The sequence below is a fragment of the Phoca vitulina genome, unplaced genomic scaffold, assembly GCF_004348235.1.
Source record: "Phoca vitulina isolate PV1807 unplaced genomic scaffold, GSC_HSeal_1.0 scaffold25, whole genome shotgun sequence".
Lineage (NCBI taxonomy): Eukaryota > Metazoa > Chordata > Mammalia > Carnivora > Phocidae > Phoca > Phoca vitulina.
The window spans coordinates 13,319,464-13,337,872 of NW_022589728.1; the positions used below are offsets into that span (position 1 = coordinate 13,319,464).

The 18,409-nt window shown below is 40.5% G+C and overlaps 1 protein-coding gene across 1 annotated transcript in view; it reads right to left on the bottom strand.

Moving 5' to 3' along the window:
- Positions 1-18,409, bottom strand: part of ASPH (aspartate beta-hydroxylase) — a 181,941-nt gene that overhangs the window by 45,215 nt on the left and 118,317 nt on the right. The window contains exons 16-20 of the mRNA XM_032421682.1: positions 18,308-18,394; positions 12,054-12,204; positions 9,417-9,553; positions 2,255-2,353; positions 104-193 (exon numbers count right to left, since the gene is read on the bottom strand). Of these exons, the coding sequence (XP_032277573.1) occupies positions 104-193; positions 2,255-2,353; positions 9,417-9,553; positions 12,054-12,204; positions 18,308-18,394 (564 nt within the window). The remainder of the gene's footprint in view (positions 1-103; positions 194-2,254; positions 2,354-9,416; positions 9,554-12,053; positions 12,205-18,307; positions 18,395-18,409) is intronic.

Here is an 18,409-nt window from a genome sequence, read left to right on the forward strand (position 1 = left end):
GCTCAAAATATTTTTTCAAGTATAAATTTCTCCTAGAGTTACCTGCCTCCCTCCTGCAACTCTACCCTCTGTTAAGAGAACAAAAAATTCACAAGTTCATTACCTCTTTGTTCCCAACCCGCTGCATGGCATCCCCCAGGTGGAAGTAAAACCTCCCATCATCAGTGCCGGGATCCCCAGATTCTATTCCTTCCTGTAAAAAGGACAGTGTTCATATTTGATGAAAAAAATTAAATACTAGCTTTAATTCATTGATTTACTTCATTTTTATATACCATACAAAAATCTAAGGCCCAGAAAAATTCATCTCAGTTTAAAGTTTGGCAATTAGGTTACTGGTCAACATTTAGAATGCAAATGCAAAAAGAGGTGATAAAGCTAAATTTAATAATACATTTATCATTAGTTAACAATGTAATAGACCAGAAAATTAGTATGTGAATCATCTCTGCAGATCACTATCCCAGAGAATTTCTTGACTGGGTATCTAACCCATTTATTTTGCTCTCCAAATCTGGAGGCTTTTTATTCCTGAACTAAAATGTTTAGTTGTTCATAAGATGTTTGAAGTGATAGAGACCCAAGTGAAAATAATATTTCTTTCTACTCGAAACAAATGTATCTTCACCTTTTAATGAGATCTTTTACAAAACTTACAATAGGATTAAAGCCAGCTGGACTCTTTGAAAATGTAGTTGTTATTAAACAAATCCTATGCTAAAACATTTAGCTGATTTCTACCCCATCTCCCACATACAGACCGAATGTATATAAACAACAGCAACAACAAAAAAGTGAGAGAAAAAATATTAAAGCAAGAGAATGCATTTAGAAAAGCAAAAGGACAAAGGTAAAAAAAATATCTAAATGTCAAGAAATTCTTTCTAAAACTGCATTTTCAGGGCTCTTCATTAGAAATCCATTACCTTCACTGGGGAGAAATTTTATTTGCATAATGTTGGAAAGTACCAGCAAGGAACAGGAATAGCATCACTCAGGAGAGGAGAGCTGCGATCAGGGACTGACAGGTTAACTAACAGACCCAGCTCTCTGTTTCCTCATCTCTGAAGCAGGGAGAGCACTATTAGTCCCTTATTATGTCAAAGGAAATGTAAGGGGAACACTTTCAATCAGAGAAACCCATATGCCCAGAGGGTCCTGGCAGGGAATGTAAAGGTTTAGAGATGCCCGGTGACAGCCGAGACAGACTGGGGGGGGGGGGGTGTGCAGGCCACCTCAAGGGGACAACATTGCTCTTCTCCTGTGCTGGGATGTGGGCCAGATGTGATCTTTCAAGAGAAATCAGAAATTTGCATGATTATACAAAACGCTCAGATTTTTAACTAAAGCAAGCAATTAAAATTGTTTTTAATAGAACTGTGCTGGCCAAATAAAATATGCAAGCTATTTGCAATCAGTGGGTTGCTATTTGAGATCTCTGATTTAAGTCATGTGAAAGAAAGAGATCATGGAAGTGTGATGTATACTGCTACTTAAAAAAAAAAAAAGCTCTCAAGTATTCTATCATCCACCTGTCTAATATGGTAGCTGCTAGGTACACGTCACTATTTAGATTAAAATGAATTAAAATGAAAGCTAGAAACCCAGTTCCTCAATCATATTAGCCACATTTCAGGTGCCCAAAGGCACACGTGGCCAGTGGCTACCATATTGAAGCATACAAATAAAGGACATTTTCACTGTGACAGGAAGTTCTGTTGAACAGCCCTTAGCTAGACCAAGTGTGATTCTGGTGCATCTGCAAGGATTTGCAACTAGATATACAAGATAAAAAAAGACAGTATATTTTAATCTTAATATTTTGAGCTATCACATTTTTTAGGGTTTGACCTATTCAGGCAACATTTGTTACCGTAGTTCATGTGGGTTGTCATGAGTCCTGTTCAAACTAGACTGAATGTATAGTTAAACTGTAAAAGGAACATTTAATGCATTGCCTATATTTTATATTAGTAATTTTGGTCTACCTTTCCCGTTTAAATAAAACTAATAACTACAGTTTTAGGAATTTCTTCAGAACGTCTTTCCCAAATAATCTCTGCTCATATGGTTGGCATTTCCACATCCAACACTCTCAATCACTGCCTATGAATGTCATGGTCAGAGGGTGTACATTTTGAAGATGAAAAGACTCAGCAGTGCATGCCAATCAATTGACAATGCATAATCAAGGGAGTCCAAATGATTCAAAGGAATTGGAAGATGAAAAAAGAGGAAGGGCAGGGACAGTTACCTTTAAATAGGGAATGCTCTCAGCAATTTTGTTCTGCGCCTTCAGGATAAAGCCATAATGCACTTTAGCAAAGCCGTCGTTCGGTGTCACATTCAGAACCTAAACTCAAAGGAAACAGAAAACTATTGTAACTGATTACAAATTCTACAAATGGCTGTCAAAACAAATTTTAATTAGCTTTGCTGTGCTTGGAGCGGATTATGATGTCACAGCTTAAAACACTAGTGTTTTGTCTCATTGCAATATTAGGTTTAAATGCTCCCATTCCTCGTCAACTCAAAATGCTTGCACATCTATACATCAGTTTTTTGAGAAGGAAGAAATGAATGAAAAGGCAATGACCATGAAAGCACTGATTGAACAATGCAAATCAGCAAAGTATCTGTCAACCTTTATGACCTCAACATTTTGTTAGTGATCAGGGTAAAAAACGGTTTTAAATTTGTTGTATTTAAAGTCAACTCTGAATGGTTATCATATATTTGTTTATATGCCTACTTTACACATTACCTTAAAATAAGAGCAAATTTAGATTTGCATTTGTAATATATCATGATCCATTCATTTAACAATAATTTCTTGAACGCCCAGACCATTTTAAGGACCGAGGATAAAGTGATGAGCAAATCCAATATTCTGTGATAAAACCCAAGTAAATATTTAATATAAGTCAAATCACTGTTTATTATCATATGCATTTATTATGATTAAAGATAAATTATGCAGAATGTCTTTAAATTAAATATTAGCAGTAGGAAATCAAAACAACAACATTCAACTTGTGAAGCTGCACAGACAAACTAATGCATGGAAAAAAGTGAAAGATGAAGAAGATTTGAGTGAATATAAAGATGGATATCCTGAATATCCTGTGGCTTCTCTTCATCCTTCAGCCTGAGTGGGACAGGGGAGTTGCACCCACCATGGGCTCCTTACACAGGACCAAGTGTTCAGGAGAGGGGACCCCCTCCCCTTGAAGAGCCCACAGTGCACACTGCTGATACTTTAGAATTTTTCAGTTTTTATGTGGTCCTGTACCTCATCCATTCACAAATCCAGTCAACGTTACCTTCCAAATATATTCAGAATCATGCGCCTGCCACCATATTCACCACTGCCATTCTGGTTCCCATCTCGTTACCTCTCCCCTATGTTCTCACACAAGCCTCCTAACTGTGGACCTTTTGCACCCCCAGTCCTGCTATCCTGTAGCCCATTCTCCACAGTGGACCCTGAATGAGCTCACTAAATCCTCAGTCAGACCTCATCTCTCCCCTGTTCAGAACCCAGATGGGTTCCATTTCAATCAGAGTAAAAGACCAAGTTCTAGGGACAGTCTTTTGGGCCTCCTTTGAGCTGGGCCTCTCTACCTCTCTGGCCTCCTCTTCTAAGCCCGCCCTGAGGTGCCCTGGACTCCTTGCTGCTGCACAGCAAGTCAAAGGCACCCCTGCCTCAGGACCTTTGCATGTGCATACTCCTTTGCCTCAAACACTCTTCTCCCAGATATCCAAATGGCTCACTCCTTCACCTTCATGAAGTCTTCACTCAGAGGTCACCATCTTGGTGAAGCCAACCCCCAACCATTCCATATAGAACAGAACCAATCCCCTGTGCACTAGTCACCCTTTTGACTTCTTTATCCTGATTCCTTTTCTTCATGGTGCTCATCACCATTTGACTTATCATCCTTTTATTTTTCCCACTAAGATGTAAGCTGTGCAGGGATTTTGTCTATTGCACTCACTGCTGATCCCCCAGTGCTTAGTACGGTGCCCAGCACATGGCAGGTCATCAAGAAAGCTATAGTAACTGAATGGTTGAGTGCATGCTGGGCTTTCCTCCTAACCAGATTTCTGAAAGCACAGACTCTGCTTCTTCTTCACCTTCCAAGCACCTGTTAACTGAGCTCGATGCTGAGCAAAAGCACAATAAATACTTCTGGAATTGAACTGAATTGAGGCCAGTCATGTTTCTGCCAGCGAAACTATGAGGGGCCTATTGCAATGATTGCAGATACACAGATGACAATCATCCTCTCAAGTAATTAACAAATGTATTCATTTGCCAGATATTTTAGAATACACAGAGCTCTTCTAGGGTCTGGACATAGACACATAAATGAAATATACTCTCTTTTCTCAAGGGATGTCTCAGTCAAGGGAGGAAGACAGATTCACAAGCACACGGTGGTCATACAATATGGTAAGTGTAGCCATGGCAATAGGCACAAGGCATGCAGGGGGTAAAGAGGAGGAGCACCCAGCTCACTCTAGGGTTGGTGTGGCAAAAGCAAGGTCTGAGAGGCGTTTAGGGATAAACAGGAGTTCACCAAGCAAAGGGAAGATGGGGGACCCTGGGGGAGGAGGCATTCAAGGCACAGGAGAAAGTGAGTAAAAAAGAATAATGGACCAGGAACAGCAAAAGGGAATGAGACCAGAAAAAGGGGCTAGGAGGCAAATCACAAAAGGTCCTGTGCTTATCACAGTTTACACATAGATGCACAATGAATGTGTGGCTTGTATTATCTAGTGGTAATCAACAAAGCCTCCTGACATGACAAGTGACTTTATAAAATTTCTAAGAAAATCAAATTGAGATTAATATTATTATACAGATTCTGTCTCTTTATACACACACACAGCAGAGACAATGACAAAAAACTGGTATAGCTGACATTTCTGCTTTCGGGACAAATTCTTTGCATGACACAGCACCAGCAAAAAACCAAAAATCATATAATCACAAATAGTATTGCATATAAATATTATCAAAATATCCATTTTTTTTTTACCGCATGATCCAGTAATTTCACTACTGGGTACTACCGGGGTATTTAACCCAAAGTAAATGAAAACATTAATTCAAACAGATATATGCCCCCCTATGTTTACTGCAGCCTTACTTACAGTAGCCAAACTATGGAAGCAGCCCAAGTGTCCATTGATAGAGGCACGCATAAAGAAGATATGGCATATATACACAATGGAACACTACTCAGCCATAAAAAAGAATAAGAATGAGATCTTGTCATTTGTGACAACATGGATGGACCTAGACGGTATTATGCTAAGTGACGTTAGACAGAGAAAGACAAATACCGATTTCACTTACATGTTGAATCTGAAAAACAAAACAAACAAAATAAAGCAGAAACAGCCCCATAAATACACAAAACAGACTGGTGGCTGCCACAGGGGACAGGGCTGCAGGGATGGGCAAGATGGGCAAAGGCGAGTGGGAGGTAAGACTCCCATTATGGGATGAATAAGTCACCTGGATGAAAGGGACAGCATAGGGAATATAGTCAGTGGCATTGTAACAGTGCTGTATGGTGACAGGTGGTGGCTACACTTGGGGTGAGCACAGCGTCCTGGATCAAGTTGTCGAATCACTACGTTGTACATCTGAAACTGCTGTAACATTGTGTGTCGACTATACTTCCATAAAAAAATTTATAAAGCTATATGCACATATATGTTCACCACAGCATTGTTTATTACAACAAAATAATCAGAAATATCTTATCCAACAATAGTGGTTTACTTAGTGATGATACAGCCCTAAGATCAATGCTTGGAAGCTGCTAAAACTTACGTTCTAGAAGAATTTTTATTTACTTATAAAAATTCTTGCGATGATATGATTCATATATACTAACTTAATTGAAAAAGACAAGTGTTCTGTGTATGGAAGAGACTAGAAGGACACATACCACATGTCTATCATGGTAGTCTGTACGTGAGAATGAGGCTGCAGATGATGTCTGCCTTTTGTGCTAATCTGTTTCCCTTGTTGTCTGCATTAAGCTTCTCTTAAATTTTGTAGTCAGAAAAGAGAATTTTAAAAAGTTTAAATCAATAAATAAAAGAGAAAGTTTTTAGTGACTAGGTTTTTTTTTTTTTTTTTTTGCCATTAAATGAAATTTAAAAGTATTTAAAATACTTCCTTCATCTTAAAACTTATTTTGGGGGCATGTACCTGTTATAATGTACAGCACACATTATTATATAATGTATACCCTATATTATTACATAAACATAATACATAACTACTTAAACACACATATCGCAGGTATTTGCTGGAGTATGTTTTACCGGAAGGGTAGGCAGCCGAACGTGTCTGAAGACCACTGCTGTGGGGGGGGAAGCAGGGAGGAGTCCAAGCCGAGGGTGGCATGGTCAGATTTGTGTTTTATGTCGATGAAGGCTGGAGGACAGCAAGCCTGCACAGGATAAGTCTACCCTAGTTTAGGCAAGAGATGATGAGTGCGGGGGTTAGAAAGGGAGGGGATTTGGAAGATATTCAGAAGGGAAAATTAACAGAAATTTGTGATTTGGGATCAGGCTGAAACTCCATGAGGGCACAGCACATGTTTATTTCCTTAACTACCATTTCCCAAGCTAGGGTGTGTGGGCTTCAATAAACACGTGTGGACTAAGAGAATGGATATATGTGAGGAGTGAGTGGACGGAAAAGTCAGGAAATTGCTTGACTCTAGACCACGGGTGGCTTGGGTCACTCGTCCTGCTGCTAACGCTAAGGGGGACGCAGGACCCCCTCCAAAACTACAGGTGTCAGCAATCTGCATGAAACAATCTCGCTGAAACTCAGAGCCGCAAAACACACAGACAAACAAAAAACCCGGGAAGAGAACCAACAATGATTTTTACTTATTTAGAAAGATTTATTTCTTTTAGAGAGAGAGAGTGAGACAGAGAGTGAGCGAGCCCGAGGAGGGACAGAGGGAGAGGGAGAGAGAGAATCTCCAGCAGACTCCCCACTGAGTGAGATGCCCGACACGGGGCTCAATCTCAGGACCTGAGATCATGACCTGAGCTGAAATCGAGAGTCAGACACTTAACCAACTGAGCCCCCCAGGCACCCCCAGTGATTTTTATAATTTATCAAAGGTAAAAATCAACATGAAGAAAAGTATAAAATTACAGTCAATTGTTTTCTGAAAATGATCTTTGAGACATTAACATATCAGGATAAACTTCAGTTAATGACAAAGAATGCCTTAGATACAGCTTATTAGAAGTGGGAAGAGGGAATAAAAGGCAAATCCCACACATATTTTCAAATAATGCTCTTTAAAAAGAAACCCACTCGATTGTATAATATGGCCCTATTTTTAGACTTTCCACATCTTGTTATGCTTATTCAGATGAGATGATGATTTCAAACATATAAATGACAACAGATAAATTTTATTTTTCAAATGAATTAAAATGTTTCACATATCTGAGATCTATTATCAGGTAAAAACAGTGAATATATTCAAGGAACATTCTGAAAGTTGAGGAAGGACAAATCCACAGTGGGTGGGAGAACCTAGTATGCTTTCAGATCCTGCCCTGATCTCAAATGTGCTTGGTATCCAGTTAACACTTGATCACGCTTTTGGAGGGAGGGAAGGAAGGAAGGAAAGCAGGAGAGAGGGAGGGGAGGCTACAATTTCATCTTTGAGGCTTTTGGAAGTGGCAGAATAATGGGTATATATGATACAGTTGGCCAATTCTTACATTCATATGATCCTGAATCGTGAGATACATGATATTTCCCTTAAACCAACTTTGCAACACAGGGCACTAAGTGTTAGGTTTTGGCCATTAGCAACTACATCGCCCCACCTGGACTTCTTTTATGACCTGGAACAGGTACTTTAGTGAATGACACACATTTTCAACACTGCAGGATCAATCTACTTAATGTAGATATTAGACATGCTATAAAAAGCAAAAGTCTTCTTTCTCTTCTCTCAGAAAAGAGAAAAATTACAAGGATGAAGAGAAACTTGTTCTGAAATTTGATGATTTTCAGTTAAGACTCCACAACAATAAAAGCAGGAAAGCACCCCTCTGTGAGTGGCCCCAGTCCCTAGATGGAATATGAATTCACTGCACTTGACAGCACTTTTAAACCAGAGGAATCATATTGGCTATCACTGAGTAGTAGCATTTTGATGTAAAATACGCCAGCTTGAAAACCACTGACCAAAACACCTAAATTAAAGCGTAACAGGTAAATGTGTTCACCTTTCTTTTATGGAGGCATTAATTTTCTCCAGCTTCGAAGTTCATCAGGTATCCTGTTTATTCTATTCCAAATGAATTTCCTCTAGATTTATAGTTACTTGTAACTTGGAGGTTATCTATTAAAAATAACCATTATAAGGTAGAAATCCTTTCAAAGGCATCCCTGCTAGAGGATCAAAGAGTTACTGCCCTCCAAAAGGTGAGTAATTTACTCCACATGCTTGAAGGGCCCCTGCTCCATAGTCTCTCTCTAGACTGGACTTTCAGTGAAAATAAGGGAAAAGGTTATGTGTTTTTACATTTATGGAAAAACTGAGTTCTATTTCCTATCATGAAGCACACACTCTTAGAAAAGGTGTTTATGGACTGATAAATACAAAGTTTTAAAACTATCACAATTATAGGGGCGCCTGGGTGGTTCAGTATATTAATTGTGGATTCTTCATTTCGGCGCAGGTCATGATCTCAGGGTCCTGAGATTGAGCCCCCACATCGGGCTCTGTGTTCAGCGGGGAGTCTGCTGTCCTTCTCCGTCCCCCTCTGCCCCTCCCTGCGCATGCACGTGTGCACCCAGGAGCTCTCTCTCTCTCTCTAAAATGAATAAAAATAAAATCTTTAAAATTTATTTAAAAAAAAACTATCACAGGGGCATCTGGGTGGCTCAGTCGTTAAGCATCTGCCTTCGGCTCAGGTCATGATCCCAGGGTCCTGGGATTGAGCCCCACGTCAGGCTCCCTGCTTAGCAGGGAGTCAGCATCTCCCTCTCCCTCTGCCTCTCCCCCTGCTTGTGTTCCCTCTCTCGCTGTCTCTCTCTGTGTCAAATAAATAAATAAAATCTTAAATAAATAAATAAAAATAAAATAAAAAAACTATCACAATAATAAGTTGAAGGTTTTGATGTACCAAGTGCTAACTAAAATTTAAAATTTTCTGATTAAGGCAAAACAGGAGATGAAGACAAAATTTAGAATATGTCAACTATATGAATACTAACGTTCTCTTTAACTTAATTTAAAGTAAAGAAAGAGAGAGGTTGGGCGTTATAAATGCAATTTACCAGTGACGTTAAAACTTCATGCTCAAAACAACTGGATGTGGTCAATAGGAGATTGCTATCTGCTTACCTCTTCATAGACCTTCTGAGCATTGTTGTTATCCCCTATCAAGAGGTACCCCACTCCAAGGTCGTTCTTTAAAGACATATCATCAGGAAATAGTTGAACTAATTTCTGTAGGGTAATCAGGGAGCCTCTCATGTGACCTGATTTGGTGGGAAGAGAAAACAACAACAACAACAACTCAACAGAAATAAAAACAGATCATGTACATCTTTGTATTGAGTCTACAAAGCACGAGAGACAAGAGAAACTATTCAATAGAGCCCAAAGAGCAGCTGAAATCTGACTCTATACACTGATGGCTTCTTAGGATTTCATCAGGCAGCTACAAAGATTACCAATAACTCCTATAAGTAGATCCTGAATATAATACTGATTATAAACATTTTAAAGACAAATTATTTTCTGAGTTCACCAACATTTATCTTATGTCAAATTCCCTCTAAAAGTTTTATCAATTCCTTGTAAAAAAATTGTTTCACTGGGTTATCTTTGGCTTATTACGATTAACTTCAAGATTATGAACAGAGAACAAATAAAAAGTCTAACAGATTTTGGGTGTAGCTCCCTGTGTGAAACTTGAAAAGGCACTGGGGTATACTGCTAACCCTGGTTCTAATTAAGTGTCCTCACCTCCAGGTAATGAATGACCTAGTGGAGGAGCAAGAAGACATCATCTGGTATTATGGGACCCTCTGGTGGATGATAGGATGCTATGCACAACAGGAATCGTGAAAACCCCAGCCTTGGTCGATTTTTAAGGCTATGTGATGGAAATTTAAAATTTCTGGGGCCAGCTGTCATTCCTCCTCACCACAGTTGGTAATAAATGCAATATGGGAAAATGTGCAAAATAAGACCAGTATACATGATAAAATTCATTCCCTAAAGGGCTCAGTTGCCCACAAACTAAGTATTAGCCAAGAGTATGAGAGGACTACCAATAAGCTAATGCAGGTGTGTCCTGATCACAGATAAAACTATTTGGCATAAAACATCACCAGCTCATCCCATGGCCTTCTCCCCATTACTAGCCGATCTTGGATTGGTTCGCTTGGTGATTCATTCCCTCACTCACAAATCTGACTCTACTTTTCTTACATTCCCTTCCCCACTATCTGTCCAACTTAGGTTCATACTTTTCCTCTGCTCCTACACTTCCCCTGTTAACCACTGCAAAGGCCCGGGTAAACATCTCGCCTGCTGCCCTCCCCGAACCTTTTACTCTGCATCATGCAACCCTGTTATACTGGGAGTAAACTTCGCCACCTTGTCACCTTCAATAAAATCTTCTCCCTACAATCCCCTCCTCATAGAGCCTCCTCTCATGAACTTGCCTCATTCTCATTTGGAGGAAAAGACTATATTCAAGTATTGAAGGATGGTTGCGGAAGGGGGTTAGATATATTTGTAGGCAGTCTTTCCCCCGGGTCCAGGAATAAGGTGAGGCAAGTGAGGTGCTCAATGCAAAGTGTAAGAGGCTGCCCAAAATTCAGTCACCCAGAGGCGTGATACTTTTATGCATTCTTCCTAAAAATCAAAATTAATGTAAAAAAATCCACAATGAACAAAATATCAAAATTTGAAGGACAGAATAAGTAAACAATGCTTAACCAAGCCATATTGGAGCCTGAGGCAAGAGGAAAGCTCAGTGATACTAATTTTGTGCCCAAGGTGAGTGCTTCCCCTGAGCACCAGCCCTGTCTTTTCCATCTTGTGTGGGTGCTGTCTGTTTTCCTTCTTCTGGACTGGCCCTTTTGCATAGAAGTCTAATGGACCCTTTCTTCCAGTTTCTAATCATCCCTTGGGTTCTGCTCCTACCAGACTTTGGTCATTTACTAAAGTGACACAACTACCCTTAACCCTATCCCTCAGAAAACTGGTAACAGGGTTAGCTGGCCTTCGGTATCACTTATATGAGCCTCTCCTAGTGGCATCAGTAACTGTTTCGGTAACGTACCCAGCCGCTAGCACCCACCGGAGCGGTTACACGTGGCCTAGATTCTTCCGCCTGGTTTCCTAATGACAGGTTAGGTGGGAGGGAATCAGAAGCCTGGTCATAATGAAATTAGGTTAGGGCTAGTCTTACTTGCCTTTCATGGGCACCTGGGTCAGTCAGAGAGGATGCTTTATGCTGCTCAAATCTACTTAGTGATTTTAATAAGTTTTTTTTTCCTATCATTTTCCTTGGTCTAGAGTCAAACTTTACAGGCAAAATTTTTAATGCCTGGAACTCCTAATATTCCATCTTTTATAAAAACTGTTCTGATAATTTCAACCTCCATGAATCAGTTCTTCATAGTTAAGAGAGCAAAGAGTTTGGTGTAACAGGAAGAGTTTTTTATTTCAGACCTACTCATTTATTAGCTGTGATTCCTTAGGCAAATTATCCAACCTCACAGCATACCATCTGCCTCAACTTTAAAATTGGGAGTGGGGGGGCGGTTAGTGAGGAAAAGGTGGTAAAATACCGTCTGCATCTTTGTAAGTATTAAGGTTAGGACCGCCATTTCTGTCTAGAACCCATTCGGGTAAATTACCTGAAATAAGTTATGAAACTCAAGTTCCCTCCTAGGTAACTAAGCTCACCTAAGAGTACACAGCATGGCATTTGGTGCCGAACTAAGTCTTATTCTGTCTTACCCAAAAATTGCTGTCTGTCTGAGCGTCGCTTCAAGGTCAGCTTCAGCAAGTCTGTGGGGACATCGGGCAGGCTGGCCACCTCCTGGTAGGTTTCGATGGCCCCACGCAGCACCTCGTTGCTCCTTCTTTTTTCAGCCAGATCGTCTTCACACTAGAAGAAGTCCCCACAATGGATAAATGTCCCATGACATGCTGTATTTGTAATCACCCAAAATATGCATGTAAAGTTAATTTCTAGACACACGTGAAAAGCAATTTGAGACAGATTAAAATTTTCTCTTTATTAAGAGATTAAAAAGCAAACAGAGAAAAGCAACTCAACGTGCTATCTCAATAACATGAAGATAAGTTAGTTACCAAGCTACAGATGAGAAAAAAATATAAAAGCAAGAATAATTAATCTATGCTGGGTTGATGGAGATCTGTATCATGCTACACATTCATATTACATAGACAGGGCTCCAGTCCGGACTTCCTGGTCTCTCAGTAGTTTGCGTGTTCACTCATTCATTCAACAACTCTCATCCGAGAGCCATGTGGCAGGCAAAGTAAACAAAACAGATAAAGCCCTTTTCCCCTTCTGCTTCATTATGAAGAAAAAGACAATAAACAAATCCAAGTACTATGTGTCTGGTGGCCACAGCGCTGGGGACAAAAAACGAAGCAGTTTTAGGAGTGCCGGCAGAGGGGTGGTAGGAAGAGTTAGTTTAGGCAGGACGACCAGGGATGGCCTGAAAGAAGGGAGGGAGTGAGGCATGAGGCTATCTGGGGGAAGAACATTCCAATGCAGAGAACACAGCAAGAGTGAGGTCCTGGGCAGGGAAGTAAGGGGGAGAGGAAAGGTTGGTGCAGGAGGGGGCCAAGGAGGGGACTGGCGGAGGAGTGGTGGTCAGGTAATGAAGAACGTGGTAAGCCATTGCCAAGTCCATTAGACTACCTCCATGTGAGATGGAAAGACACCAGGGGTTTTTGACATGATCTGACGTACATGGAAAGGATCATGCTGGTAGTGGGATGGAGAACAGACCGAAGGGGTGGTGGAGAAGCACAGAGGCCAGTTAGGATGCTCTAGCAGGAACCCAGACCTAGTGATGAGGATGGTTTGGATTATGGTGGTAGGAATGAGGTGGTAGGAGGTAGGTAGATTATAGATACATTTTGAAGGTCAGAGTCAACAGATTTGCAGGTGGGCTGAAATGCGACAGAAAGGGAGGGAGAGAAGTCAAGGATAAATTCAAGGGTTTTGGCTTGAGTGATTCCCAGATGGAACTGCCATCCCCTGAGAATGGGAGGACAGGGTTTGTCGGCATTCAGAATCAGGAGTTCCATTTTGGATGTATTAAACCCAACACCTATTAGGTACCCAAGGGGAGATGCTGGATAGAAAAATACATATATACGTCTGGGGTTCAGGAAAGAAGTCAGAAAGACAGGGGAGGGCCCGCAAAAAGGACCGAGAAAGAAAGGTTAAGAAGAAAATAACAAAAAAAGTGTTCTGGAGGTTAAGGGACAAAAGGTATCAAGAGGGAGTAATCAGTCATGTTGGAAGGGCCATCAGGTTGAGCATCTTGGTCATGATGCTGGACTGGGCAATATGGCACCTCTCATGGCCCCGGCAAGAGCATTTCTACAGGACAACTGGGGACCATAACAGAATGGAGCAGGATCAGAGGAAACCAGGAGGGAGGGAGGTGCAGACAACCCTCAAAGGGAAGCAGAGAAATGGGCCAGTAGGTGGAGGGGAATGTGGAGACCAGGGAGAGGTTTTTTGTTTTTGTTAACAATGGGAAATATTACAGCATGCTTCTAAGCTAATGCAAGAGTCAGTAGAGAGGGAAAATGTGATGATACAGAAGGAGACACAAAAATCAGCATGCTCTCCTTCAGCAGGTGAGAGAGGATAGGAGAGGGGACCAGAACAGTGCATCCATGCTAACAGGCGGGAAGGCAGAGCATAGGGAGCAGGTGGAGGTAGGCTGGGAGTGCTGTAGTGGGATCATGTGGAAGTTCTCTTTGGATACTTTTATTTTCTTAGTGAAATAAGCAAGATTCTTCACTGGAGACTGAGAATGAGAATGGGGAGTGAAATACTAGAATGATAAAGAGGCGAATGTGTAAAATGGTAGGCAAAATCTCATCCGATTTCGTAAACTACAATTTGAAGATTACCACTTGAGGAAAAATGATACCAATTAGAGGCTAAAAAAAGTCACATATAAAATGTTTTTCTCAGAATATCCTATTTAACATGTTTACCTTTTTAAAATAAAGTGTGTGCTGCAGTCAATATATAGAACCAAAGTAAAGCACAACTCCACAATTTGAGGGCATGGTAAAAAAACGATGCATTCCTTCCCAATCCCAAATCAAAAACTAGTAAGAATCTGCACAAATTGATAATATCTGTGGAGAGCTTTTCAGAAAATAACACTTCAAAGAAATAACTTCTTATGTGTACTGATTAGGTAAGTTTCCCAAGAGATGATGAGGGCTAGGACGGAAACAGTGGTGAAAGAGAGAAGTGGACAGGCTTATGATAAAGGAAAAGTGATAGGACAAAAATGTCTAGATTAAAAAAGGTCAGTTCACCCTTGCTTGATAGAAAAGAGCTTCAGAATATACCACTATCTGTTCATATCTGTAAATGGTCTGTCTACATTATAGACTTATCTGCCAGGAGAGAAAGTCCAATGTCAATGACCCACACTGGTCATCCTGCCCCTCTGGCCGTCGGTATATTCATATGCCGGCTTTTCTGTTTAGGCATCAGTTTCTTGTGAGTTTGGCTATGGTGAGTTAACTCCCTAAAACATGATCATTCATAGATGACTTCTGAGAATGATGGAGTCCTGGAGCTGGAGGGTCTCCTCAAGGTTAGTGCAAGGACAAATGAATACCAAGGTAATCCTTCTTTACAGAAATTGGAATAAATATCAGACTAAACTCAATCTGAAAAGACAGGAAGATGATACAATTTATATACCTTGTTTCCTCCCCTCCACCCATCTCAAATTTTTTCATTTTAATGAAGTAAAAACATTTTACAACTTCCAGAATTGGGAAAATCTCAGTATTAAAATGACATCTCCATCTTAAATTTTTTGAATGAAAGTAATAGACTTGGCTTTGAATATCAAAGTCGTACAGATTTATTGTTATCAGTTTAGCATCCGTACATAAAGTGATTTGGGCAGAAATTGAACATTTGTTCCAGGATGTTAACACCACAAAGCCTTTTGTTGACTTGAACTAATTCAACCATCCAAACTTCCTAGGAGATGTGTCATTTTCTGCCTCAGAGGCATTAATGGTTTGTGTAAGATAATAAAGTGAATTGAGTTTATAATTTAAGATGTTGTATCTGATGTTCAGAGAACTTGGTCAAAATTGATTTTCACGGTGATCCCAGGAATCAGACAATGTCAGTGCTGCTTCAGAAACTGTAGTTCGTATTTAACTTAATGTTGCTGAATTTTATAAATTTGCTGGGGTATTAAAAAAAAATTTGTTGGGATATTCCAGCGTAATTGTGTAATTTGCAAACAAAGGATGAAAAAGTTATCATTTATTCCTCCCTATAAAATCCAGCTTCTTTTGAACTCTGATTTTTAAAACTTCTATGCATTTAAAATTTCTTTTAAATTACTCTATTAAAATTTAATTTACCATGCCTAAATTTTGCTTTATGCCACATTAACATCAACAACACCTTGTAGCATAATAGTTCAGAGATAAAAAATATTGCCTGAGGCCTATCTCTCAAATTCCTACGGTGAAATAAAGATATAAATCCAGCAATCACCATGTGTGAAAGTACATTTATTTGGATTTTGGCACCCACAATTACTATCACATACAAAGAAAAATTCTAAAGCACAAAGAATTTTTGCCATAATTAACATTTGCATCAATCTTTATTCTTCCTAGTTAATATGTTTTCTTAATCAAATGACTGCCAATACTAGTAAGGAAACTTAACACTTATTTGAACAGGCATGATCTTTTGATAAGAAACACATACTCTCTTGCTTTAGAGCAACACAATTTAGCAATTTTGGAGGATTATTGACCAAACTCATTTACAAAAATGATATAATTGCTCTCTGCTACCCCTAGTATCCTGGTCTGTTCCATGGGTAGGAGGAATTTATTTGCGTTAATTTTTCACAACCTTAATTTATTAAAATTTAATTAGTAAAATTTAATTAATAAGTTTTCAATAGGGAGATAAGAAGAATCTGAGCATCTGGAACAAGTGGTTGCCACCTTTAGTTCGGAGCCAAGCATGCTTGTTTTACCCACAGATATGACAGCTCCTGTGTGAGTGCAGTATAGGAGTCACAGAACTGACCCCAGGCAAAGGGGAGTTGTCAGGTTCTCCTGGGTCTGGAAATTTTTTGTAGCTCTGCACCTATCATCTCCCAGTGGGGTTGAGAATCTCATCCCACCAGGCCGGACTGCGGGAGCTTCATTGCCAATCACATTGTGTATCAGGCCTGGCTTTTATCCTGAATTCCAGACTTCATAAATTCAATGTCTCCTTGACATGGCCACTTGAATGTCCAAGAGGCATCACAAACTTTACGGGACGAAAAGCGAATTCTTGACTTCACACCTCCCCAAACCTGTTCCTCTACCAGTTTTTCTCTGTCAGGAACCATCTCTTTCTCTCTGTCCTCATTTGGCCAAACCCAAAACCCAGGACTCCAGTCCTGTCTTCCCCTGACCCTTACACCTAAGCCAACATGAAGCCCTCCCCACCATTTCCCCATCTCCTCGGCTATGGCCACAGTCCATGCTACCGCGCCTTGAGCATACTTGTAATAGTCCCCTCTGCTTCTTGCTTCTACTTCTGCCTCCTTAATCTATTCCCCACCCAGGAACCAAAACAATCTTTATGAAAAAACAAGATGGCCAAGTCCATGCATAAACCCTCCAACGCTTCCCAGGGCATGGAGAATATCATCTGTGAGGCCCTGGCCTCACTTGTCCCACTTTGCCCTCCCTCAGCACGCCCTTCTTTCTGTTCTTGAGCTTCTTATGCCAACATGACTTCCCTGTATCACGGCCTTTGCCCTCGCTGTTCCCTCTGCCTGCACAGCTCCTTCAGCTCCCTTGTCACATTTCAGCCACGCGTCACACCTCAGTAGAGAGGCCTTTTCTGGTCAATGTATCCACAGTGCTCTCTGCCCTGTCACCCTCAACTCACATCACTCGCAGCCAGAAAAATCTTAATGGGTATGCTCTTCTTTTCTTTATGATATATATTACATAAGGTGATCTAATATATTTATGTTTAACACTTTATAATATCCTTAAATATATATTGCTATATATATTTATTCAGGGCCTTGCTCAAATGTCACCTCCTCGGTAGACCTCTCCCTGACACCCTATCGAACATATCAACTCCCTCACACATCCTATGGCAGTACTCTGCTTTTTTAGGTTCTCCTCAGCACTTCTCACTAACAAGCACATATATTTCACTTGTTTTCTCTCCTGCACTGCCTTCGTCACTACAACGACTCCATATGTTTTGCTGATGGCTGCATCTGCAGCGTCTAGAACAGGGCCTGGCACGGAGTGGGCTTTCTCTAAGCAATTTTTGATGAAGTAACTTTTCAAAATACCCCCCACTGGAACATAAGATCCATGAGGACAGAGACCTCTAGAGGGTTCATGATGATAATCCCAGGGCACATGGCACATGGTGGCTTTATGCAACCACAGATGAATGTGGAAAAGCTTCACAAAATGAGGAGCTGGAAGATGGGGAAAGTCAGGGAAGAAAGGAGATGAGGGAGTGGAGATAGTGAGAAGGTAGCTGGTAATATAATTCCACTTTATATTTTCAAGTCTTTCCTAAGCATACTTGCAGTCTCTAGCTGCCAAACCGAGGTTCTTACAGCTTGGAGGAGCCTACAGTAAAAACTTGGCCGTATGGGGCATGACAGTGATGGGAGATCAAGGACAAAAGCGTTCTTCTTTCTTTTCTTTTCAAACCCAGAGAGAAGCCAGATGGAGCGAGAGCAGGAAAACATTACTGAATTCACCAGTACGCAATAACAATAGTTAATTGTCTTATTTAAAACGGTATTTCTTGCTTGAGTTTACACATATGCATGAGAAATGGACTCTGTATATAAGTTAGAAGGGCAAAGAGAAATGCAAATAGTGGGCAGTGAAAAATCCAATCACACAGAACACAAGGACATCGAAAACATTTTCTACATAGGAGGGGTTTCGAATACCTGTGCCTTTCCGTATCTCGCCCGTGGACTCTGCGGGTATTTGCGAACTAGTTCTTGGAACGCACTCAGTGCTTCCTCAATTTTTCCCTGTTAGGAAGAGGC